The sequence below is a fragment of the Vicugna pacos genome, chromosome 35 (assembly GCF_048564905.1).
Source record: "Vicugna pacos chromosome 35, VicPac4, whole genome shotgun sequence".
Classification (NCBI taxonomy): domain Eukaryota; kingdom Metazoa; phylum Chordata; class Mammalia; order Artiodactyla; family Camelidae; genus Vicugna; species Vicugna pacos.
In genome coordinates this window covers 21,179,881-21,206,047 of record NC_133021.1, presented here as the reverse complement: position 1 = coordinate 21,206,047, position 26,167 = coordinate 21,179,881, and the positions used below count along the sequence as shown (strand labels likewise).

The following is a 26,167-nucleotide window of genomic DNA, read 5'->3' as shown; positions in this document are numbered from 1 at the left end:
GGGGCTCGCGGGACCCCCGGGTCCCTGCGCGGGGCCTGGCGGCCGGGCCCCCGCGCGGCGCGCGCTCCCGAGGGCCGGGGGCGGGGCGGCCGGGGCGGCGGCCGGGGGCGCCCGCTCCTCCCACTGCGGGCGGCCTGGCTGGCGGCGCCGAGCCCCCTGCGCGCGGCACATGGGGCGCCTGACGGAGGCGGAGGCAGCGGGCGGCGGCGCTTCTGCGGCGCGCTCGGCCGGGCCCCCTCCCGCTCCCCTGCCCCTCACTTTCACCTCGCCCGGCTGCGCGGCCACCATGGCGTCCAGCGAGGAGGACGGTACCAACGGCGGCGCCTCGGAGGCCGGCGAGGAGAGGGAGGCCACGGGCAAGAGGAGGCGCCTGGGTTTGTTGGCCACCACCTGGCTCATCCTCTACAACATCGCCATGACCGCGGGGTACGTCCGCCCCGAAAGACCCTCCCCGCGCCCCTGCCCGCCGCACATTCCGTCCTCGGGGCGCCGGCTGGGCGGCTGAGCGCGCGGGGCTCAGGAGCGGGGGGCGGCGAGCGGGCCGGGCGGCTGGGGGGTCGCGGGGAGGGTCGCTGGCGGCCGCCGTGGGGGGAGGGGTGCGGCCGCCGCCGCCGCCGGGCTTGAATGGAGTGGGGCGGGGGAAGGGGGGCCGGGGCCCGGCGAGCCGGGCATTGCCTAATACGGTGCACGGCGTGGCGCGGCGGCCGCGGGGCGCGGGCCGGAGGTTAAGTATAGACCCGGGCAGGAATGCGGGGCCGACCCGCGGGGGAGGCGGCTCCGGCCCGGCCGCCCCGGACGCCGCTGCCCGCTGCTTCTGCTGCTGCTAAAGAAACGCGACGATCTCGCCACCCCGGAGCCCCTGTCCGGCCGTTGACCCAAACCCGCTTCTTCGGCCGCCCACCCTGGAGTGCATTTGCTTGTTAGTATCACCAAGTTGCTTTTTCTTTTTTCTTTCTTTAAGTAATGGTGCGCCCGAGAGCTTCTCACTTGGGACGATTTTCAAAACACCCTGCCATATCAGAGCAAGGCACGGGTGTCCAGCATCTTGACGGCTCCATACTGATACCCTGTACTTTTGTTTCTGGCATTGGGTATGACTTCCAAGTTAAGGTTACATGATGACTGTCGCTCTTTAAAGAGCTGTCGGAGTGACTTGTGTCAACCGCTTTCAGAACGTGCTGGGAAAATGCTCTATCGTTTCTAAATGGCATTGCCATTTAAAAAAAGTGATTTTCCCATTATTACATGAAGTGTTATTAACCTATACACGTGGGGAAAAGTTTAGTAGCTTATATTTTCCTATAAGGCCTCAAAGTTTAATTGACAAAGATTTAATAAATGATTTGACGCAGTACTGAATACCTACTATGTGCTTTGCCAAATACAGTTGATAAAATCAGTATTTATTGAGGATTCACTGCGTGCCAGGCATTATCCATTGCTTTAGATGAATTATGTCGTTTGGTCCTCTGCAATCCTGTGATCCGAGTGCATGATAATACATTGGATAGAATCGGAAACTGAGGCCCAAATAGGTTAAGTAATTTGCTCAAGTTCACACAACCAGCAAGTGTCAGACTTGGATTTCAGCCCAGACAGTCTGACTCCACAGCTGTGCGCCTTCTGCTTTCCACTTTACTAAACTTTATCATCTTGAAAGAGAAAACTAATATGTTCAAAGCTACTGGAGAACAGTTGAGTACCCACTATGTGTTGCAGCTTTCAGATACCCTGGAGGCTGAAAAAGATGCCCTCTTCTCTGTGCTAGTCTCGTCCAGTTAATAAACACTTGGAGGATACCTGCCATTTATTAACGGGTCTGCTGGGCCTTTGCTTTCCAGGCCATTCTCTCTTTTGAAGACCAAGTTACCTTTTGAAAAATGAAAATCAACACATAACTCCAGTTCAAAGCCTTCTGTGACTCCCCATTACCTCCACGGTAGTGGACAGGATTTAGGCTGTCATTTCAGTGTCCTTTGCAGTACCTCCCTGATTCCCCTTTCCAGTGTTACTGCTTTTGAAATCTCCTGTAACTCACTGCGCCCTTCAGTGGACCGTGCAATCTTATTTTCATGGCTCTCTGCATCTCTGCTCAGGCTGTTCACTCTTTGGATAATATCCCCCTTATTCCTCCCATGACTTCTAACCAAGCCACCTCTTTGAAATTTCTTGGGTCTCTTACCCAACCTGATGCAGAATTAAATGTTCTCTCCATTGTGTTCTCACACTTCATTCCCAACCTTCCTACCTGGCCCTGCGAATTACTGCTTCCCTGAAACTTGTGTCTCTGCCAGCGTTACCATTATTATCTCTGTTTAAAGGCGAGTGTAATGGAAATGGAATAATACCTATAATTACGTCTTTGGAGGCTTTGTGAAGATGTTGGGATTTGAAGAAGGGATAGGATTTGCTTATGTAGAGGGTAGATATTTCAAGTGAGATGACTTCTGGAAATGGACATGAGATGCAAGAAAGCCTCCCGATTTAGTTGGAGGTTGGAGAGTTGTGGCAAGTGAGTTGGGCGAAGTCGTAGTGTTGACAGTGGGACCCAAACCCGTACGTTTTGGGGTTTGGATGGCAGAGGTTCTTTCTGTTCATTTAACTTGTTTTGTTTTTCCCTTTCAGCAGAACGTCGTAGGGTTTATTAATTTTTTGTAACAGTTTTGAAAAGAGTAAAATAACATTTAAGAGATAAAATTTTTACTTAACTGTAAAAAAAAGAACTTGCCTAATTCTGTAAGCTTAGCATGGTGTTTCATTTCTCCTTATTATCGTTTGTGTAACTTCCTTTGGAGTTTTACTGTCTCCCTCCTCAGGGAAGCCTTCCCTGACTACCTTCATTCAAATAGCAACCCCACACAAAAACTGATTCCCCTCGCCTGCTTTATTTTTCTCCATCACACTTACTACCATATAACTGAACAACGATTTTACAAATTCATCTTGTTGCTTATTGTCTGCATCCCCCTCCATCACAGTGTAAGTTACAGTGTAAGCTCCATGACACACTCAAGAAGTATTCGTTGAGCAAGTGAATGCACATCAGAGTATTGTAGTGATTGTATCTGCTCTATTGTATATTCTATCTTTGCTCAATATTAGACCAAATAGTCCTGTATAGTTTGAATAATTATGCTCTTTCATGGTCATAGAGTTAAGGAACCAGTAGTGCATTAAATCATGCGTCTCGTGACATTTTGTTTTATTTGTTTCTCTTGAATTAGTTGTTTAGGATGAATTCCCAGAGTAGAACTACAGGATATAATTAATTTAATTAAATAGTCCAAAGGATGTGAGGATTTTTACGATGCTTGTTCACAATAGAGATTTGACAAGGAAAGTGGGCATTTCTTTCTCTCTTTTTGTTTTTTGTGTTTTTTTTTTGTTTTTTTTTTTGTTTTTGCTTTGCATCTGACACTTCTGAAGCCTGCATGTGTTAAGTGCATTGTCCTAGATCAAGCGAGAAACAGAAGATAAGTATTTTAGGTCCTGTCCTTGGAGAGGTGTTACCTGGGGCATTTAGATACTGCAGTAAAAAAAAGAATGAAGTAAGTGTTCCACAGAGGTGTCAAGTCACACAGGGAGAATTGGGGGAAACTTTTGCGGAGAGACCATCACATTTCATCTGAGCTTTGAAGGATAAGTAGGGTTTACTGGGCAGGGATGCAGACACAGCATGAGCTGGGGGACAGAGATGTGACATTGCTTGACATGCTCTTGGCGGTGACAACACGTGGGCCTGAAGTGTAGGGTGGGAAGTGAAGGGGGACGGGTCACCTGGGCTGTTGCACAGGCTTTACATGCCTTGCTAACAGGCTTGGATTTTAATCTGTAAATAGTATGTAAGGTGTTGATTGAAGGTTATGTTCCACTCCTGTTCAGCCCAGTAACCTCAGATAAATTACATAACCTCCCTGACTCTGGCTTTTCTCATCAGTCAGATTGGAACAACACAACTACTTTGCTAGATGATTACAAGGAATAAAAAAATAATGGACATGAAGTATGAAAACAAATATATGTATGTATATGCATGACTGGGACATTGGGCTGTACACCAGAAATTGACACACTGTAACTGACAGTACTTCAGTAGAAAATAAAATAAAAAAAATAATGGATATGAAGTGATCGGCAGGATGTCAGACACACAGAGGATGTTTAGAAATGATCATTCCTATTCCTAGTGGTTAATTTACAAATGCACTTCATGCAGATGGAAACTAAGGCATTCTCACAGTATGCGTGGTGTGAGTTATCATAGCACCAAACCCAAGGTTCAGGCACAGACATTTCTCAAAATGTTAAGTAATAGACATGTTTTATTCTGGAAGAGGATAGATCCGTGTCTAGGCTCACCGCAGCTAGTTTACCCATTCATCTGCTGGAGGACATTTGGGTTCTTTGACAAATAACGCTGTGAGCATGAGTGTGCAACTCTTGTGTGGACCCATGCTTTCATTCTCCTTGGGCAAATACCTATGAGCAGAATGGCTGGGTCACACTGTAGGCACATTCTTGATTTCTTACGGAACTACCAAACTGTTTGCCAAAGTGGTTGCACCATTTTACATCCCCACAGGCAGTGAATGAGAGTTCAGGTTGCTGCGTGTCCTCTCCAAACACTTGGTACGGTCGGTCGGTCGTAATTTTACACCTTCTAAGAAGAGTATTGTGTTATCTCTTTGTCATTTTAATTTGTATTTCCCCAGTGACTAATGACACTGGGCATCTTTTCACGGCTTTATTAACCAATTGTGTGTCTTTTTCGGATATAGAGTCTGTTCAAATCTTTTGCCCATTTTTTATGGGTTTGTTGTTTGTTTTTCAGTTACTGCGTTTTGAGAGTTCTTTATATAGACTGGATGCAAATCCTTTGTCAGACATGTGATTTGTAAATATTTTCTCTCAGTTGTGGCTTGCGTTTTCATTCTCTTTACAGTGTCTCCCAAAGAGCAGAAGGTCCTAATCATAACGAAGTCCATTTTATGTTTTTTTTTTCTTTTATGAACCTTTCAGCTTAGCTCTTATCAGTATGAGTGTCTCATGTGTGATAAATTGAAATATGTATTGGCTGCTAAATCAAAGTCTCCATATAGTCTAGGAAGGGAAGTTTAGAGATGTCAGTGAACAATATATGGGAGTATGGATTGTATGAACATCAAAGATCTTCTCCGGTACAAGCCTCTAAATGGTTGCTTTGAACTAAGTTTGAAGAAGAAGTGATAAAATTAGAATATCATTTTTCAGTAACTACTGAAATAATGAATCTGGGCAATGATCATCAATAACTGTAACATCACACAGACACAAAGGAGGGACGGCCGGAAATTGTGTGCTTCCTAGAGAAGGACACAACACAGCCTAGGAATTAGCCTCCAGTGTGAATCTGTCTAATTGAGCCCCTAGAACTACCAACTTACAGGAAATACAGGGGACAGAGAACGTAATAAATGGCATATGGATATCTGATGAGTAAAACCCAGACTGAGGGTAACTCTGCAGGACAAACCACTCAGTCTTCAACAGATAAATTTCACGACAAAGAGAGGGAAGGAGAAATGAATGGATGGAAGGAGGGAAGGAAGTGAGACCTATAGATTAAAAGAGTCATAAAAGACATAACAACTAATTACAATGTAGGAATCTTATAATAAGGAATCTTAATTCAATTTTTGAAAATTATGAGACACTTTTAAGGAAATGTGTGCCTTAAGTTTTGTGACTTGAGAAGTTATTGCTAAATTCTTTACATGGGATAGTGGTGTTATGTTTATGAAAAATAAACCTTTCAGAGATGCATGATTCAGCATTTATGATCTCATGGGTTGTATGAGATCTGATTGAAAATAATCAGGGGAAGGATATGGTGGGGAGAGAAGTGAATAGAGGCTTGGGTGAAACAAGATTGTCCGTAAGATGATGATGGTCAAAGCTGGGCAAGGGGCACGGGGGGTTCTCTATACCTCTGTCTACACTTAAAGTTTTTTAATAAAAAAAAATTTAAAAGCAGTGTTAAAGGAAAAAATGAGATAGATTCGTGTGTAGAAAACCAAGTTCTTCAAAAGGCAGGTGGTCTGCAAGAAATCTCAGGATTAAAAGAAGCACCAGAAGATAGAAGAAAGAGCTCCACCTTCAGTAATATTTTTCAGGATTATTGTAGCCATAGTAGCATGAGAAGAAGGCGTTTAGTAAGTGTTAGACAGTGTTTAGTAAGTTATGCCACGTATATCTCATTACAGCACTGTCCCGTTGTCTCCTCTTACTAATTTTAAGATATCCTTGAGCCCAGAATGCCCTGTTTATCTCTAATTCCCCAGTGTCTAGCACAGTACCTGGCTTAACAATAAATGTTGATCCTTGAGACAACTGAATAAATAGAGGAATAAAGCAAGCAAGCAAACAAGAAACCTTCTGCATGTAGAACACGTTTATAGTCTTCAGAGTGTTTTATCCTGGACTCAAAGTGTCTATTTGGGTTCATATTTGGGTAATCAGTAGCTCTGGCATGTTAAAGAAAAAAAACAACAACAAACTTTCCAGAAAAGAGTCCTCATTGTAGAAGCTCCAGTTGCTTTTGGAAGTATTTAAAATTATAGTAAATAAACTGATAGATGTAGGAAGTCCAGTTAGCCAAATGTAGGGCCCTTAAGAGAGACTTTAATTTTCACCCTTTGTGATGGAGGGCTTAGGAAGTGAGCACTGATTAGATCAGATTAGCCCCTGGCTGTATGTACTGAAAAGCAGATGACAGGTTAACATAGATGGTGCCATGGTCCTTTCTAACCGGGTGTTAATTTCTTTTAGTTTCAACAGGTTAGTAATTCGCATTATCATGATGCTATACCAGTTGGTACAGTGCTGCCACCTATGGGACAACAGTAGAATTTGTTCTAGTGTTGTAATGCATGGATTTTTACATCATGCTTTAAAAAATGTAGAAAACTTGCCATCTAAATGAATTTTTTGATGAATTCTTTGGTAGGTTACTGATGACCTCTCAAATTGCTCTTTTGTAAAGATCTGATTTGGATTTGCCTTAACGAAAAGACAGGTGTATGGGAAAATGTGAATTAAAACATCTTACTATGCTTTTTGTTTTCTTATTAGAAGTTGTACAGGGACTTGGAATTGAGAATAATGAAACCATAATGTTTTAAATCTGGAAGGTGCCCAAAGCGTTGTCCAGATTAGTACACTCAGATTAGCCCAGCATAAGGTTATTGTGAGGATGAAATATTAATGTGTTAAATATGCAAAAAGAACATGAAAGCTCTCTGAAAGTATACTGATTATTATCATTGTCATTATCATTAATTCTTCTACATTTCAAAGGGCTTTATGATAGTTTCAGACATTTCCCTGATTGCTTGTCACAGCTCACTAGAAGGTCATTATTTTTACCTCCTTATGTGCTGAGGAGGAGACGTTCTCAGGGTCAAAGTGCTGTTCCGCCGTTTTCATTGAGCTGGCATTTTCATAATATTCAATCAGTCATTTCTTTGCAGGAATCTTTAAGCCATTTATGTATCTTATGAGTGTTCTTTAAAAGTTAAAAAACTGTATAATGATTTTATAATTCATAAATCCATTTCACTGGACACTTTGGAGACCACTGGTTCTGAAAGCCTGGGGTAGCAGTTGGTTTCCATGGGGGTATCATTAGGGATTTTGAAAAGTTACAGGTGACGCAACTTTTTAAAACTTCAAAGTACATTTGTAATGGCAATGGAAACTAGAAAAAAAATTCTCTAATCAGTGATTTTTGGAGATTGAGTACTAGGGTGAGAAGGCTGGTCTCCACAGGGGTAACCTGTATTTTAAGTATCTCTAATTCACAGTTGTTCTGTGAATTAAGTGTAAGTTGAAAAGCGAGGGCATATGCAGTTTTTCTTTTTTTTTAAAAAACCTGTTTTTAGTAAATTGAAGTATAGTTTATTTACAATATTAGTTTCAGGTGTACAACAGTGATTGAGTAATTTTATAAAATATACTCCATTTAAAGTTATTACAAGACAACAGTTGTATTTCTTTGTGCTGTGCAATATCCCCTTGTTGCTTACTTATTTTATACACAGTAGTTCGTCAACTCCCTACTCCTGTCTTGTCCCTCCCCGCTGCCCTCTCCTCATTGGTAACCACTGGTTTTAAAACAGACTCTTGAAAAGTAGGCTTACATCTGACTTTCCATATGTGTCTCTTCTGTGGCACCACAGTTGTTTCTATTTAGTCAAAATTATAAAAAAAATTTTTTGTGGGTAGATAATTAAGTTTACTTATTTTATTAAAAAAAAATGGAGGTACTGGGGATTGAACCCAGGACCTCATGCATGCTAAGCACATGCTCTACTCTGAGCTATACCCTCCCCCCCAAATATTAATTAATGATTGTTATGAAAGATTTTTACTTCTAATTAGATATAATTATATACTGTATATTTACATAAAATACATATTTATAAGCCCAGACTTTTACTTTAAATCTTAATATAATTATGAAGTGCTTTATAAAAACTTTATTTTGGTACAGAAACCTGTATCTTCAGTCTGTCCGTTTATTTGCTGAAACCAAAAATATAATGGGCATTGTTTGACATTTGTATGTAGTTTGGTCTCCAATATGTTCTGTTTATTCCCTTGAAGAGTCAATGTAAAAATGATGTTTGTCATTTCTTCCTATGGGTTTTTAAAACAGAGTAATGAACTGAGAGCATAATAAAATATACATGTTCTGGGAGGAGGGTATGGCTCAAATGGCAGGGCACACGCTTAGAATGCATGAGGTCCTGGGTTCAATCCCCAGTACCTCCTCTAAAACGAAATAAACCTAATTACCTCCCCCCTCAAACAATAAATAAAATAAATAGAATTTTAAAAAATACACATTCTTACTATATAAATTATGGCATTTCTTTTCAGGAAGATCTGTGGAATTCGTTTTGATAGAACTTTATAAAATACTTCTATTTTCTCTAGGTGGATGGTACTAGGCATTGCCATGGTACGTTTTTATATGGAAAAAGGAACACACAAAGGTTTATATAAAAGTATTCAGAAGACACTTAAGTTTTTCCAGACATTTGCCTTGCTTGAGGTAAGTTTTCAATGGTGGTGTTTTTCTATCAATTTACTATTTATTTGAACATACATCAGTTGAGCAAAATCAATTTTATTTTGGTGACTATTTACACCCTATGAATTCATTTAAAACCAGTGATGACAGGAGTTGATTTTGTTGTCTGCTATTGACGTAAGCTTTTTATTTTTTTGTTTGCTTGCAGATAGTCCACTGTTTAATTGGTGAGTTTTTGATTTAACTTTCATTTTTGGCATAGATTGCATTTAGGGACAGTGGTTGACTTGTTTTCCTCTTTAAGGAATTGTACCTACTTCTGTGCTTGTGGCTGGGGTCCAAGTGAGTTCAAGAATCTTTATGGTGTGGCTCGTCACTCACAGTATAAAACCAGTAAGTGACTCAGCACGTTCTCTGCTTGAACCTGTAAGAGAGCTTTCTTATTAACAGGAATCCCAAATGTTAACCTTGCTGTTTTTCAGGAAGCAGAACCCTTGGCCAAAGAAGGATTGGGTCTGGATTTAAAGAGTGATTGTACATTGACTTCAGTGCGTTTTGTAGAATGACATTGAAATACAAGCGAAAGCAAACATTGGCATTTTTAGATCCATAATAATCCACTCTCCTATTGGGTTTTCCAATTTTTTTTTTACATTTTTTTGTATTGAGTTATAGTCATTTTACAATGTTGTGTCAAAGGGCTTTCCAATTTTTAAAATTAATGTTCCTAATCCTGACAAACAGTGAACTGAAAATTTTGTGTTGACATTATGTGAATTCTCTTTGATTATGTAACTGAAGTTGTCAGTATAAACAATTGATTTTTCCTCATTTAGCACTGAGTGAGACATACAGAGTTCATGTAGTTTTGCCAATCTGAACAAATGGAACAGACTGAATTCAAAGTTAGAAGGGTTAAGGAGCTTAGAGAAAAATAAGCTGGTTATTTATTGAGGCATGACAGGAGACAGACCTGGGTCTAATTAGTGGCTTAAGCCCTTTTAGCCAAACAAATGCCGCGCTTAACCATGTCAGGCCACTGGGCCTTTTAAACCCATGATGGAAATATTTCCCACGTGGGCCCTTCTGACCTTCTGGACAGCCTCTGGAGTCTCCTGTCCACTTGAGGACAGCTCTCTGGCCTCCTTTCCATTCCTCAGATGCCTTTCTTGTCCTCCCTGCTTGGGGCGATACCTACTCTCCCTTCCGTTGCCTACTGGACTCACTGGCCTCCTGTCTGTGTGGGGACAGATGGCTGACCTTCTGCCCTCTTCCTGCTCCACACCTCAGCCCTCTTGACTAGGCCCTTTCACTCAACTTACTCCAACCACCTGGTCCCTAACCGGTGCCTGCCGTATGGATAGCAGTGAGCACCTGCCCCATGGGGAGCCAGCCTCTGGATTCAGATCCCCTGTCGTTTAAAAGCGGGAGCCCTAGTGGGGAGGGTACAGCTCAGTGGTAGAGCGCATGCTTAGTATGCACAAGGTCTGGGTTCAATCAAATAAATAAGTAAACCTAACAATCTCCCCTGCAAAAAAATTAAAAAATAAAATAAAAACATTAGCCCAAAATTAGCAGAGAAATAAAATAAGAGACACTGATCCAGACAGTGAATGGGTATCATAGGTGGGCCAGTTCCACAAACAGTCTGAAGACTGAGGAGGAAGAAGGACAAGATCGAGGGCCAGCAGTCACTAGTGAAAAGAATTCAAGGGACGCTAAAGGGTGGCTTTTCCCCAAGAGAAAACAAAAAGTTCCAACTGCTCTCTTTTATCTTGCAGAAGATCCCTGCCTTAATATCGCTATTTAATTCTCTCCAACAGTGATTTCCCATTGGCACCTTTCCACCCCCCTTTAATTAATCCAACCCACATTTATTACATGCCCGCTGTACACCTGGCACCGTGCTTATTTCTGGATTTACGAAATGAATAAGGCAGCCTCAGCTGTCACGTGTGCTGACCGCGGGGGAATAGGGGACAGCCCTACAGATGTTGAGTCATTCAACAAGTGTGGATCACGCACCCATCTGTGCCCGACACCGTGCTGGGAATCTGGTTATTCATACTGTAAACATGGTTCCCACCTCATGGAGCCTGTAATTAGCAGAGAAGCTAAATAAGTTTTTGCAGAAATAATTGTTTGATTATATTAGTGTTAGGGTTTGAAACGAGACCAGTGTGGATTGCAGTACCTGGGGGACTTGGCCTGACTTACGGAGTGAAGAAAGGCTTCCCTGAGGAAGGAATGTATTCGCTGAGCACTGACAGGGATACAAGAGTTAGGCAGACACGTGGTAATAGAAATTGGCAAGTGCTATGATACAGATATGAACAAAGGACTGTGAGAACAGCAGGTGACCAAGTGACTGCTCAGGGTGAGGGGAGGGGTTTGGGAAAAGGTTTCTAGGGGGTGTGATGTTTTAGCTGGATATTTAAAGATGAGAAAGGATTTTCTATGAGAAATATGAAGGGAGCTGCATTCTGATTAGAGGGAGTGGCCTGTGTTAAGACCCAAACATTCAGAGCATATTCTGGAAATAATACAAAGTTTAGTGTCACCAGAGAGAAAGAGGTGTGATGGGGGCTGGGGGCATGGGAGATGATAAGGTCCTGAGTTCAGACAGTGGTAGCAGGGCCAGAGTGGGTGGCAGATTCAGGAGTTAGTGCTAAGGCCAGGTGGGATGTGATTTGACAACTAAGAGAGAGTTGCCTAAGAACGGTCAAAGGGCAGACCGTTCCCATGCTGGATTTGAGGGGGTGATGGTGTCCTGGGGTGGCTGGGTTATGGGCTGGAGTCAAGGATGAGAGAGAGAAACCAGTAGAAATTTGAGCATTCCTGTGCTTAGGGCATGTTTATTTCTACTTTATTTTATATTTTTTATTGAAGTATAGTCTATTTACAATGTTGTGTTAGTTTCTGGTGTACAAACTACTATATATAAAATAGATAAACAACAAGGACTTCCTATAAAGTACAGGAAACTTGTAATAACCTATAATGAAAAAGAATATGAAAAAGGGCATATTTCAGTGGCATGTTTATGAAGAAGTACGTAATGGTGACTGCATCATGTTTTATTTTTGTATTGCTCTAACACTTAACTTTCCATTATAATAAACGGTACGTAGTAAATAATAAAAATAAAATATCTTCATGGAGAAGGAAGTTGAAGGTTAAACAACACTGTGGATTTCTCTGTAATTCTGCAGATCCAGAATGAGGAGAGTGTGGTGCTTTTTCTGGTCGCGTGGACGGTGACAGAGATCACTCGCTATTCCTTCTACACATTCAGTCTTCTCAACCACCTGCCATACTTCATTAAATGGGCCAGGTGGCGATGTCTTGCAGTGTGGTTGCTCTCAGTCCTGTGCATGTGTATTTTGTGTGCTGAGCTAACACAGAGAATTAAAATTTGCGTCTTAGCCCTGTCTTGCCAGGAGGCTGTTGTTTTGGATACTAGCAGTGTTATAACCTGCATTCTAAAGGCTTAATTTATTGACCAGAGAGGAGGCATATTAATATATATCTTGGGTGAAAACAATGGCAGACAAATGATCTTAGTGTTCTGAGATCACCTCTGAATCGATCATTGATTTTTCTTTGAAAGAAAAATGCACATTTTTGGAATCACATTAAATAAACCCTGTGCCAAAAATACGGCATTTTGTCTAATTGATTTAAATTATTTTAATATCCAATCTGGTGTCCACAATTTTTAGTATCATCTATACAATGCCAACTTTTTTTACATGTATTAAGTAGTGGAGACATTTTAAAAAGTCATACTTAACTTGAAATTGTGTTATTTGGAGTGAGGATAAAAAATATATTTCTAGGGCTCTAAATATAACTCTTTTAAAGCAGCAATTTTTAAAACAGAAGGTGTTCCATCCTTTTTAAAGTTTGCATTCTTTGAGCAGCCTATATTTTGCAAAGGTTTTATAAAAACAAGACTGCTCTTTGGAGAACAAATCACATATCAGCCTAGATTTGTTCATTCCATTCTCTATATTGTATTTATAGTAAAAAAAAAACCTAATAATAACAATAACATATGCTGTGTGCATACTGCACACCTGAGCTACGGGTGTGAACACAACAGCATCTCTGTCCTCTCAAGATGGAGGAGACAGGGGGAGGGTATAGCTCAGTGGTAGAGTGCATGCTTAGCATGCATGAGGTCCTGGGTTCGATCCCCAGTACCAGTAAATGAATAAATAAATAAAAATAAATATAATCGCCCCCCTAACAAAAAAGGAGGAGACAAAAAAAAAAAAATAAACCAACAGGTATGAGAAATGCCAGGTGGTGAGAAGTACAAGGAAACAGTTGCGTGAAGGGACGTCTATCCCATAAACATTTATCGTGTGTGTGTGTGTGTGTGTGTGTGTGTGTGTGTGTGTGTGTGTGTGAGAGAGAGAGAGAAAGAGAGAGATCCACATAGGTAGGATAAAAGGGTTCAATAATATTTTTCATTCTTTAAATTTTTTGTTAAGTTACAAAAATAATACATTTTCATTGTAGAAAAAAAACCCTCAAAAAACAGTCCAGAGGTATGTAGAATAAACACAGTAAATTCCTGTTTGTATTCCTACCTGACCCCCATTCCCTTCCCCGGGAGAGAAAAAGTTGCAAGTTTGCTCATCCAGAATTTTCCTTCTTAACAAAAATGTGACCACACAGATGTGAATTTTTAAAAACATGAGTAGGATGACATGATACTTGATTTTTGTTTTTATGTTGGGGCTCTTTTTTAAAATCAGTGCAGGTATATTGAAGTCCAGCTCTCATAACGCGTAATGCTGCATAATACTCCATAGCAGGCCTGACTCAGTTCTGTGTTGCTAGAGGTTAGAGTATTCCCAGTTTTCTAATATTAATAAATGCTGTTTTATGATAGTAAAAACAGTGCTATTTCTGTATTTCTGTTATTTTTTTTAAACTCTGACATTTATATTAATACATAGCTAACTTACGAAGGTAATTCATAACTAGTGTTAGACTTGTGTTTGATCCACGTATCCTAAAAGCCTAAACTTTTTCTTAAGTAATTGTTCCTTTTTTTTTATAACTCCTATATTATACATGTTCAGATATAGTAAATTAGTATATATAAATAAACCAAAAAGAAGGAAAAAACCTTTTAAAATTTTAAAAAACCTTTAAAAACCTATATTACCCCCTGCAAAGGATAATCACTGTTAATTATGCTATATTCTTTCAAACTGTTTTATATTCTCAAGCTGCTATTTTAGACATTTGTGGCTTACCATTTCGATGTAATAAAATGCTTTAAAATTATAATTTGAGCTTAAGCATATTGTCTGCCATTAGAAGCTTGTCCCACCATGTATAAGCATTTGGTTGGTTTTAGTTTTCTTGTACCTGGAAACTTAATCACTCAGAGCACTTGGGCCTTTCACAAGATTGGTGGTTTGGAATGTAGCTGGATTCTAACCCTAGAATGCATCTCAGTGTCATTTTACATTACCTCAGTCTTTCAGACCTCTGGCATCTCCGAAAATACTAATTCATGATACAGTCTCTTTTATGTGCTGCATTTATAAAATTTGTGGAAGATAATGGTCTTTCATACTTTGCCTGCCTTTTAGAATGCATTTGCATGTCTTGAATTTCTGGAAAAGTTCAAAACTCTACCACTGCATGTTTAGATTTGTGTTAGAAATTCTTTGTCACCTACCTTAATGTTAAAAATGTTACTAAAAAATCTTTCAGCTTTGAAATGGCATGTGTTGTTAACATAATACATCGTATCAGTCAGAAATATTCATGAATAATTATATTTCATGTCAAAAATCTTAAAAATCTCAACGATCTCTCTATATATTTACCAACCCTATTAAACAACCTCAGATAACATAAGTACTTATGTTCAAATGCTATTCTCAAACTAAACTTCACGTTAAAAATGGCTTCTTATTTATAAGTAGTTGCCCTACTGTGATGCTTTGAAAATACTTTGATTCTATTCATGTGTTAGAAGTGTCCCTAGAAAAGCCCACTGAATAGATAATTGTATATAGTTATGTTTTCATATGGGTTTCCATTTTAGTTTCAAAAAATGCGCTCCCTTCAAAAAATTTTCAGTGACAGGAATCTGTAAGGAAACATATCTTTTTCTGAGTAGGTAGTTAAATCTCTCGTGCTGCATCAAAGCTTAGAAAGTTGGTGACATACAGCCTTTTTAAAGTGCAAATAAAGTCAGTGTATTACGTGGTGCATATAATAAATTACATAATGGGAATATTTATCATTCCCATTTCATTAAAAATAATCACCATCTTTTAGGCTTTAACCTAGTTTATTCTGAGTGATTTTTTTTTCTGATTAAAGAACAATCCTACAAAAACAAAAAATCAGAGAGTCACAAAGTTAAAAGAACACTTAATAAGTTTAAATGTTTTACTTGAGAAGGGAATATAAAATGTTCAGTTATGGAATTTTAAATTGAGCTGGGAAATCGAGTTTGGAAAAGATTGATTTAAATGATATACAGATAACTAGACAAGACTGGTGAGGAAGCAGGTGCCAAACACAAAGCCAAGAGTGGGTACATGGGGACAGTAAGGGGGTCCTTCTCCTTTCTCTGCCAGTTAATCTATTTTGGCAGATAATTCTGCCCCCTCGTCATCTCTTATCCTTACATATTCTTGGTGTATAGGAATACTGTGATTTTTAAGTTGTCTCCAGGCTCTGCCATCCTGACACATTGGACTTTTCTTTACAAATATGTCTTAATCACAACCAAATGATTAAATACAACACAGGTCGATTTGATTTCTTTCTTTTGCCACCAAAGTTTTGACCTTAATTTTCCGTGGTTACCATTATATAGTGACTGACTTGGAGAAAACTGATTTTCTTTGTTGGAGAACTGTGGCTGCCCTGGCTGGATGCTGGCGGCTCTCCTGCTGGACACCAGTACAGGCATCTGCAGTGTTCCCCTAACTGTAGGCGTCAGGGATGCCTGGCCCACTCTGTTAGAGAATGATCCACAGTCCCAAATGAACACATTGTGATTGGATTTTGAGCAGAATTTTCTCAGCTCTCTCTCAAGCAAGCTAACTATTCCTTTGATGTGGGATTTTAGGACACAGTCTGTCTTCTTTGTTTCATCATGAAAGCAGTTTTAGACAAATATCTTCATTAGTAGTTACTGATGCTTCAGGTGATTTTATCAGTTTTCTAAAATAGTCACTCTTTTAATTAGTAACCAGAAAGCATTTTCCAAATGGCTCCAAAGAACTAGCTTGTCAATTTCAAGATTTTGGTATAAAGTTAGGATCATAACTAGTCTTTTAAAGCACAGTGTTTAATCTACAGATGACTAGCTGCAGGGAGAAAAATCAGTGTGAGCCCAGGTGTCAAAGAAGTTACCTTTACAATACCTTACAACACTTGCATTTACTTTACAATATAATATGTTTATAATACTTGTATACTTTACAGTACTTAAACTGCATATACATTTTAAATGTACAGTTATTTCAGTCTGTGAAGTGAGTTGACTTCTTACTGTATTAAGATACTGCTGTTTAAAATGGAAACTGCTGTGAGAAAAAAGTGTGATAAATTAATAAGCAAAAGATTAAAGTAGAAGAAAAGTAACCTTATGTGAAATTATTGTAAGTAAATATATATAGGAAGGAGAATTTTTAAGTTTAAATATAGTAGCAAAAAAGGCATGATATAAAATCCAACAATTATTCTAGAAAATAATTGAGGTTTTTCTTTCTCCAGATACAATTTTTTTATCATCTTATACCCTGTCGGAGTTGTTGGTGAACTTCTTACGATACACGCTGCCTTACCCTATGTGAAGAAAACAGGAATGTTCTCAATAAGACTTCCTAATAAATACAATGTCTCCTTTGACTACTATTATTTTCTTCTTATAACCATGGCCTCTTATATACCATGTAAGTATGCATTTATTAGTACTTTGATTTAGCACATGCTGTGAAAGCTTTTTGGAAGATGTTGTAAAATGCTAAATTAATAAGCAAGGAGAAAGAATGTCTTACAAGTACATTAGAACGTCTTTTCAATCCCACATGTATTCATAATTTGAAATAATTGAAGAGGGAGTTGTGAGAAAAAAGATAAGTTAATACACAAATGATGGCTTTCTCAAAATCATTTAAAATATGCTTAGTATAAAAAAATACACTTAGTATGATGTGTGTTTTTAAAGAGAAATCATGCATCGGTGAATGCTTTGCAAGTGTTTAGAATTATGTATCTGCACGTAAGCATTTTACCCAGGAAAATCTGAGGTCATCTCTGTCTTCATTAAATACTTGGAAAAATCATCTGAGTCTTTTTAGTCTTATGTATGTTGCTCTATGTACTAGAAAATAGTGTAGAAGCTGCTTTTCTTAAAATACTTTGAGTAACTCAGCCCCTTCACTCATTTCTCATCACCTTTCAATAGATGCAATGAATTGGTGAGGCTCTGTTCGGTTCTCTTACATACTAATAGTGGTATGTTTGTAGGTCACATTCTGACAATCTCTAGCAGGAAATGTGATGATAAAGCCAGGCTGTTAGTTGTCCTTCTCACTAAAATGAGAGACTCTGAGGTCAGTGGGGGGAAAAGGGAAATGAGAAACTTTAATAGAATCTGAAATTGACACTGACACTATATAAAATATTTCAGCTCCAGGGGATGAGCGTAAAATTTGGCCGCTTCCTTGAGGACTCCAACTTTAAGTCTTTCCACACCCAGAGTTGACTTGATGGTCACAGAGGGTCTTTATTCCCTCATCCTCTCCCGTGTCAGCCCGACTCTGTCATCCAATTGTCCGGCAGAGCCAGTTCAGGAGGGCTCAGGGGTGGGGTGCCTGCAACACTTGTTTCACCCCCGATTTTCCCCACATCTAGTGAGTGAATGCAGCATGCCTTGAGCAGAGCCTCGCCTGGCTTCAGTATCGTCATGGTTACAGGTTCAGCTATTGGGTCCCCCCCCCCATCCTCACAACCACTGTAGCATCACCATGGAAACACGGGGCCCAACAGATCCTGGTTTGACACCATCAGACCTGTACTTCTGACTGCACATGTGCAGGTCTCCTGGAAAACTGAGACTCCAGCAACTTCTCATTTGACCAGGTTGTCAGTTACCCGAGAGCCCCACTTGCTGGAGGGTTAGTCAGCCCGGGCGGTGTTTTCCAGCTGTTTATCAGTGTTAGTATTAATAACAACTGACTTGACTTTGCTTATTAAGCCCTTTGCTAATTATGAGTATAAAAGTTCTTTCAAGTGCTTATTTTAGTGCTCAGAAAAATGCTCTTAGTCATCATTTATTCATATGGACATTATAGATCAGAGAGGTTAAGTGAATTGCTTAAAAATCATCCAGTTAATAAAAAAGGCCAGGATTTGAACTCAAGCCCATGCTTCTACTGAACTACACAGAACATTAACTGTGGTTAATATAGTAAGACTAATTAACTGTAGTTAATTTGTCATAACTACTGCAAGAAGTATTTGCAGTAACTAAATCAGTTGGCTTTGAATGTGTATGACCTGGATATATTTAGGTCCCTCAGTATCATATGGTGGTTACATTTATCAAGATGAGTAATAAACACCTCCCTAAGTAAAAATAAAATCTTCTGTGCATTTTAGCTCCATTTGAGCTAAGTTCTAAAGTAGTTATCCACTGGTACCTAAGCAAAATATTCAAAGCTGGTTTTGTCTTTAGGTTCATTGGTTTTGATGATTCTGTTCATCGTTTTGAGAGCTATTTCTACATTTGTATTGTCTGTAGCTGATGTTAATTTGTTCATCCACCTACGTTTACCCTATAATTTAAAGTTCTGGTTCAAATTGGGTCAAAATAATTCTCCAGATTTGACAGAGCAGGGGACCATTCATCTAACTGACCTAATTAATAGGCATTTATGTGTTTGTATGTAACAGACTACCCTTATGCCCAGCCAAGAGGGGCTTCTGCTCTGGGCCACATTTTAGAGGGTGCCATTCCAGCTCTCTGCTGATAACCGCCCCCCCAACAGGACCCCCTTCTAAATCACATTCTGGAACCTGGGATCACGGAATTGGCTATCCATACAGTGCTGAGCACCCATCTGGGGACTGCATAGGTCTGTTCTGAGGGTTAGCTGTGTCAATGGTGTACACATCCCTGAGATCAGGGGTAGCCAAGGGGCAGCTGGTTGTTAAGGAGGATGGATGAAGCTGGATTATGTGGGCTCGAATATCCACACAACTGTTCATGAGACCCCTCCTGGTACAGGACGGCCAATAAAACAGAAGGGAGCCAGGGGGCAGCTTTTCTTCTGCTGGAGTGTACTGGCATGATATTCCAAAGAGAGAATTCTAAATTCAGACATGGCCTTCCAGGTCATTATGAAGGTATACTTATCATGATATTTTAAGTTTGCTTTAAATATAGACCTAACAGTTTATGGCATTAAAAGATGTCAGTGTATGGTGTGTGGGTCTTGAGTCTTACTCTGAGGGTGAGCCCTGTAAATATAGGGGAGGTAGCAGTGGTACTTGGTGGGCCTGCTCTCAGAGTTTGCCGTGTTGAAGAGGTTTTTAAGTAGAAAACATTTCCAACAATAGCTTATCTTTCTTTGTTTCCTTCTTTCCCACTCAGTGTTTCCACAACTCTATTTTCATATGTTACGTCAGAGAAGAAAGGTGCTTCTTGGAGAGGTGATTGTCGAAAAGGATGATTAAGTGATCCCTACGAACAAGGTGCTTTTTCCAGAACAGCCAGGATTACTTGAGTCCAAGTTTTAATAACAAGAATAAACAACTTCATGAAATAGTATGGATTGTATAATTTCTTAAAATATAACTCGAGACACGTGGTGTTTGCCAATACCTGTGTTCATACTGTGTCAGGTCCATTTTCTACAGGAACTATGCAAGTATTTATCAACTGCTGGGTAGGCGGTGATCAGTAAGAAATTAATTGGGTGTATTACCTGGGGGGAAAAAAAAACCAAACTTTTGCTAGGCTTTTAGTTTTTTTAGTTTTACTAAATTTTTTTGCAACATATGTTCAAAGCTTTTTAAATCAATAGTTAGAAATTAGTTTAATGATTTACCATTATGATACTTGCCAAGTGATATTTACAAATGCAACTAAATACAGAATTATAATAATTTGTTAATAATGTATTGGTCTTTCTTAACCAAGGATTTATTTCTCTCAAGTTGTAAGGCAGAATTTTTGATGAATGATGATTTTTGGAAACACGATGTGGTTTGCTATGGTAAATCTTTTGATGTAGATAAAGTAGCCATATAAAAAACCAAAAATATTCAATTAGATGTCACAATTGGAAAATAGTCTTTGGAAATATGTTTAGAGCATTGAAATTACTTAAGCTACTAAGCAGGTTTATTTTTATTTGAATTAACTTCTCGAGGTCAGTCTTTTCAACTCGAAGGATTTTAAGGAATTCAAAAGAATGTAAGGATGTACTTGGCCTCACTTGTGAAAAAAAAAAAATTGGGTCTGATGGTAACATTGGGTTTGTTCCACTCAAAACTTTGGCTGAAAAAGGCCACTTTATACTGTGGAATCATCTAATGAAAATCATCTTATGATAACCTCTTTGTAGTACTTAAGTAACAGAAAGTTTTGGTATGATCTGAAATAGACATGTTTTATTCTGAATTCCATTGAACAGGAAAAAGTCTTATGATAATGCTTCTGTCCACATGTTTAATAGAAAGATACACTGAAGATACCCTGATAGTGCTTTTAATTCTTTAAATACGTCCTTTACAGATTCCCCCCACCCCCTACTGAGGTCTGCTGCTTTACTGGCCTGGTTTAGAGAGAATATTAAATAGGTGAATTTAAAAGACAAGGAACTTGTATGCCTGCCATAAATATGTAGGTGTAATTTTGGCTTAAAGTGTTCTGTATCTGTATTTGCATTTACAATCAGTGTATAACATCACACTTTTCAAAATTACTTGTCTTGTGTTACCACCTTTTCAAATTATTTCATGTGGAGATTCAGAATAGTTTTGCAAACTTACATTTTAGATAACTTGATTTTAAAAGGTGCTATTTCTTTTATTACATTACATCTTAACATTTCCTCCGCAGCTGAATGCTTTAACGAGCAACATGTATTAGATTATTAATTCTCAAAGATGCTGGTGTTCATTCTGCACTTACATGCCTTGATCTGTCTTCATCTTGAGTTTTTATACAGAAGAAATTTTCAGGGAATGTTCCCATTTGCTAACATAGTGTAAGAAGTTTGCATATCTGTTATGTGCCTGTCTTATGAAAGCTATTTTAAATCCTCTTCCTGCAACTTGCATTAATTCAACTTGTGCTCCCTACCAGCAGCTGTAATACTTTTTTTTTTTTCTGAAGTTGTGGAATATCCTGAAATAGGAATTGTGATCAACTTTAATAAAAATGAAAATGTATCAAACTCATCAGTGACTATGTTAATATACTCAAAGTATGCCTAAACTTTAGATTTAGTGTATCTTCAGTATCTTTTATTTCAACTAATTCTCAACCATCTTTTGTGTAGAAAATAAAGTGCTTAAGTGGTAGTTTGATTTTGAAAAGACGAAGTATTTGAAAGTCCTTAGCACTTGTCTTCTGTGGCTGCATTGTCTTTTGAGTGTCTCCCAAAGTCACCGTAATGTTCCTTTTAGTAGGTAAGTCAGGCTTGATTGAGTCAAATAGACCCAGAATTCAATCCTGAAGATTTTGGATTTGAAAAATGTATATCAAGAAATTTTGATATGAGCACCCTCCTGTTGGACTTGACATTCCTTACAGTTCTGGCTTTAAATTTTTCATAGCTTTATAGCTTGATACATCAAGCTATATTGTATTGTGTATCATACTATATGTATAATATGTCTTTTTAGAAACTTTTCATGGTCTTAATTTGATATTAATACACAACATCCTTGATAGTTATAACTTAATGGAAAAAAATGCCAAAATAAATATTAAAAGTCATTTTTCACCAAAGGCTTTTGTTACTTGACATCTGTAGAATCTCAGAAGTGTTATGCTCGCATCTTTGGATTTTTAAGCATCTAATTATTATACCACTACCTCCTGGTTTCTGACGCTCTTTTGCAAAAGTGACACAGAATAGTGCAATCCCTTCCTTTCTCCCCTGACCTTCCAAAATATTTGTGCCTATTGTGAGCCAGGTACTGTTGTGGGGAATTAGCAGTTTCCTCCTGCCACACCTCTCTCTTCAACCTACATAGTAAACCTCTGACAAAATTACTAGGTTAGATCGGTTAGGAAATCATTTTGCAAAATAATGATTTGCGCTTTAACAAAATTTAGGGCATTGGTAATCTGATGTAGCGGGATTCTTTGTTACTTACATGTGTTAAATGTCTCAGAACACCACTAAAGAGGCAACATTCTGATTTAAAATTACTTTTGAACAAAATATGAAACGTTATTAAGGCACAACGCTGAAGGAAAAAGAACTCTTAAGAAGCAACATTTAAATGAATGTGTAAAATGCAGAGGTATTTTCCATTAAACATATATGTAGATCTGGAATATACATATAATTGATAAATATAAGAACAACACGGTTTTGTAATTTCTACTATGAAGACATCAACTGGAACTGAAAATTCAGTTTGTTTAGTCTAAATTTTTGAAACATCTAAAATAGACATTAATCATTCCTCTAGGCTTGAAGTTTAAAAATACATTCTAAAAATTTCAGATTTTTTTTCCAGCTTTTAAAAATATATTTATCATTTTTTTTATTTTGATAGAATTTCAAACTTACAAGTTGCAAGAAGACTTACTAAGAAGTCTTCACTTGAATTCCCTTAACATTTTGCCCTTTTGCTGTAGTAATCTCTCTTCATAATATTTTGTGAACCATTTGAGAGTAAACTGGAAACATTAGCCCCTCATTACTTCAGTGTATGTTTCCTAACAAGGACACAGGACAGTGACCCAAATCAAGAAATTAACACTGACAGAATATCTAAACTACAGACCTTATTCAAACCTCATCAGCATGGACGTTCAGAACACGTATGTTCTGGGTCAAGATTCAGTCCAGCTTCGGGCGTTTTATTTAGTTGTCATCTCTTTTTGTCTGGAGTGATTGCCTGATTTTTTTGTTTGTTTGTTTCATGATTTTAACATTTTCAACAGTCAAGAACAGTTATTTTGTGGAAAGTCTCTCAATTTAGGTTTGTTTGAAGTTGCCATATGATTAGATTTAATTTATGCTCTCTCCTGTAGGAATATTGATTTGTTCCGTTTACTGGTATTTTAGGAGTTTTGTTTTTTAACATTTTGGTTTCAGAATAACACATAGGCCTTTTGGTCTTAATTCATTGGAGTTTGGCTTTGAAATGAGGCACCAGGATTTTTTTTTCCTACATGATTAATATGTCTTGTTCTGATACATGAAGATTGATGTCTTTTTAAGGGCTTAAAAAGTACTAAATTATTTTTATACACACAATTTCCAGGCATATTGTTAGCCTGTTGACTTTTATGCCCCTAGACTGTAAAACTCTATGATTATTAATATACTTTGATTCTGCTTTAAAAATATTTAACTACAGCATCCTGGTCTACCTAATTGTATATTCTCACCATGTCATTCTGCTCCACTGAAATGATACATAATGCAGGATTGAGGGTGCTCCCAAAATACATTTTATTTCCTACTTATGTTACTGCCTTGCCCCCAGTATTTTAAAATGCAGTGTGTTTAATTTGAAAATTAAAATTACTTTTTGTTTCATTTGGTAAAGTGTTTTATTCAAAAGCTTCTCAGCACCATCTAGTTGTCAGAAGAACAGATACCCCTTTTCATGCCCACCCAACTCCCAATTCCAGAGGCAGAAGTTAAACCATTTGGTGAGAGTTCCCCCTAATGATTATAATTCAGATCATGATAAGGTTTGGGCTGTTCTCTCACCCACTTCCTCTAAGCCTCTGCCTAACTCTGACTCAGGTAGAACTGTGTTCCCCCGCAGTTCAGAACAACAGGAAGGAATCGTGTCAGTGTTGATCAACCTCCCATTCCTGGGCTATTAGAGGCACATAAAATTACCTTGAAAAAACTGAATTCAGTGACTGCCATCTAGGCGGGACAGTGACACTGTCAGGCAGCATGCAGTTCTGAGAACTTGAATATTAGGGCACCCTCCCCCCACTCTACTCTAGGACCAAGGAGCACTAGGGCATTTTCTCTCCACACACCTCTATTGCTCCTCCTCTCCTGCCACATAAAAACAGACATGGAAGCAAACCTGTTGACAGAATTAAGACAGTTACATCTGATTAAAATGGTAAGAGATCCTGAGCTGCTGGAGATGAGGAGAATAGATAGTATGACCTGATCTTTCCCTTTTTTCTTTAAGAACATTTTGTTTCAGCATAAAGCACACTTCCCCAAAGGGGTTCCTGGAAGAGAAATTCAGGGGTCTGACTGTGTCCTGTGGAAACACACAGTCACCTGGGTAACTTTGGTTTCAGGTCTGGATCTGTCCTTTGTAGCTACTTCAGGTCCCACGGGAGGAGGAAAGGCTGGGGGGCAGAGTCACTCGGCCAAAGTGGGGTCCCAGGCTGGCAGGATGATGGGCTCCTGCTCTAGCATGGCCAGCACCTCTCCAGGGACATGCTTCTTGTCCACCACCACCTCGTAAACATATTCACAGAACCACTCCTCTGTCATGCACAGGTAACCTTTATGGCCATGGTCTTCACCCCATGAATTTTCTACTCTCCATTTCAGGAAACTACCAGCCTGATCATCCTTCTCTGAGACAGCAGTGAAGGTCATGGCGTGGGTCATGAGTGACTCACCAAAAGTCAACCTCTCAGCTTTATTCATGTTCTTCATGGAGACACCAAACACTAACTCATGGTCATAGGCATTCATGTCACTGAGGCCCAGCTTGCTATTGAAGTGTTTTCCAACATCACAGCCAAACCACACAGCCTCTCCATCTTTGATGGAGGCAGCAACCATCTTTTTCAAGAAGTCAATGGGTTGGTTGGTATATAGAGTTTTTCTCCTTCCAACCATATTGCTTAAGTAGTCCACCATGTAAAGTTTGTTGTACTTGTGCTGGGCTGAGGGTCATTCACTAAACAAATCTTATCTTCCATGTTGAAGAGTGGCTTGACATGTTCCCTGTAAAACTGCAAGGGTGTTAGGGGGCCCATCTTCTGATAGTTTTTATCCTTGTCTCGATACTGCCAGGTGAACGTCTCTGGTGGACTACGCAAACAGATGCACACCACTCTGAGTATCTCCTCCACCATGACGTCCTGTGTGGCTGAGATCTCTCCTTTGGTTGCTCCACTGTGTACCAGGTTCCGTAGTCGTATACAGAATTCTCTCATCTTGTGACTCGGAATATCATTCATCCTTCTGGTTGCCTCTGTTGTGTAAGAGTCAGGGAAGCATTTCTTAGGGACAACACCATATTTTTCAACAATATTGACAAGCATATCCCATTGGCCACCATCATTTGCAGGATTTGTAAGCAAATACTGCACCTGCCTACCATCCTCAGGCTCCTTGTTCTGGGCTGTGTCCACAAAGGCGTTTAAGAAGAAGTAACAGTGTTCAACCTTGCCCCAGAAAAAGAGGTAAGACTGAATAAACTCAAATTCCTCAATATTTAATTTTCTCATGAATGGACGTCTCATAACATTCCGACAAGAAAAGACCCAGCATCTCCCTGAGCTCTTCTGGTTGGTGGCTGGCTTGCCTTCCTGATGCACATTGGGCTGGAACACATGCTGCGCACCCTGGGCCGTGGCCCTCTTCAGGCAGATGCCCAGCAGGGCGTGGGTGGTGCCGACATTCTGAGCCAGGACGAACTGAGGGTCAGAATTCAGTTTCTGAAGCAGAGCAGCTACCTTCTCCGTATTCAGCCCCGCGTTGTTCACGGTGCCCACGCTGCCCGGGTTGGAGGATGGTAGTTTTCGGGGTCCTCAGACCCGACCTGCCTCTCGCACCCCGAGCGCCGGAAAGAGGAAACCGGCTCGGTGGCGGCGGAGGGATGAGGCCGAGAGAAACGGCGTCCGCGGAGGAA

General features: G+C 39.5%; 2 protein-coding genes across 2 annotated transcripts; one reads left to right on the top strand and one right to left on the bottom strand.

Moving 5' to 3' along the window:
- On the top strand, window positions 1–21,535 carry HACD1 (3-hydroxyacyl-CoA dehydratase 1). The gene is made up of 7 exons (XM_072955099.1): window positions 1–426; window positions 8,977–9,094; window positions 9,282–9,300; window positions 9,378–9,466; window positions 12,286–12,407; window positions 16,838–17,016; window positions 19,722–21,535. The coding sequence occupies exons 1-7, from the start codon at window positions 170–172 to the stop codon at window positions 19,802–19,804; spliced, it is 867 nt and encodes a 288-aa protein (XP_072811200.1). The 5' UTR covers window positions 1–169; the 3' UTR covers window positions 19,805–21,535.
- Window positions 21,536–24,660: 3,125 nt separating this feature from the next.
- On the bottom strand, window positions 24,661–25,870 carry LOC102534062 (bleomycin hydrolase-like). Its single transcript, XM_031685110.2, is given in 3 exon segments — window positions 24,661–25,193; window positions 25,196–25,700; window positions 25,790–25,870. Coding segments are annotated over 3 exon segments (1,119 nt in total).
- Window positions 25,871–26,167: the final 297 nt, after the last annotated feature.

Excerpts from the sequence above, each read along its gene's own strand:
- HACD1 (XM_072955099.1), top strand. The coding sequence starts at position 170 with ATGGGGCGCCTGACGGAGGCGGAGGCAGCGGGCGGCGGCGCTTCTGCG. Across the intron at positions 12,408-16,837 it reads TACTTCATTAAATGGGCCAG|ATACAATTTTTTTATCATCT; the intron begins GTGGCGATGTCT and ends TTCTTTCTCCAG. Across the intron at positions 17,017-19,721 it reads CATGGCCTCTTATATACCAT|TGTTTCCACAACTCTATTTT; the intron begins GTAAGTATGCAT and ends TTTCCCACTCAG.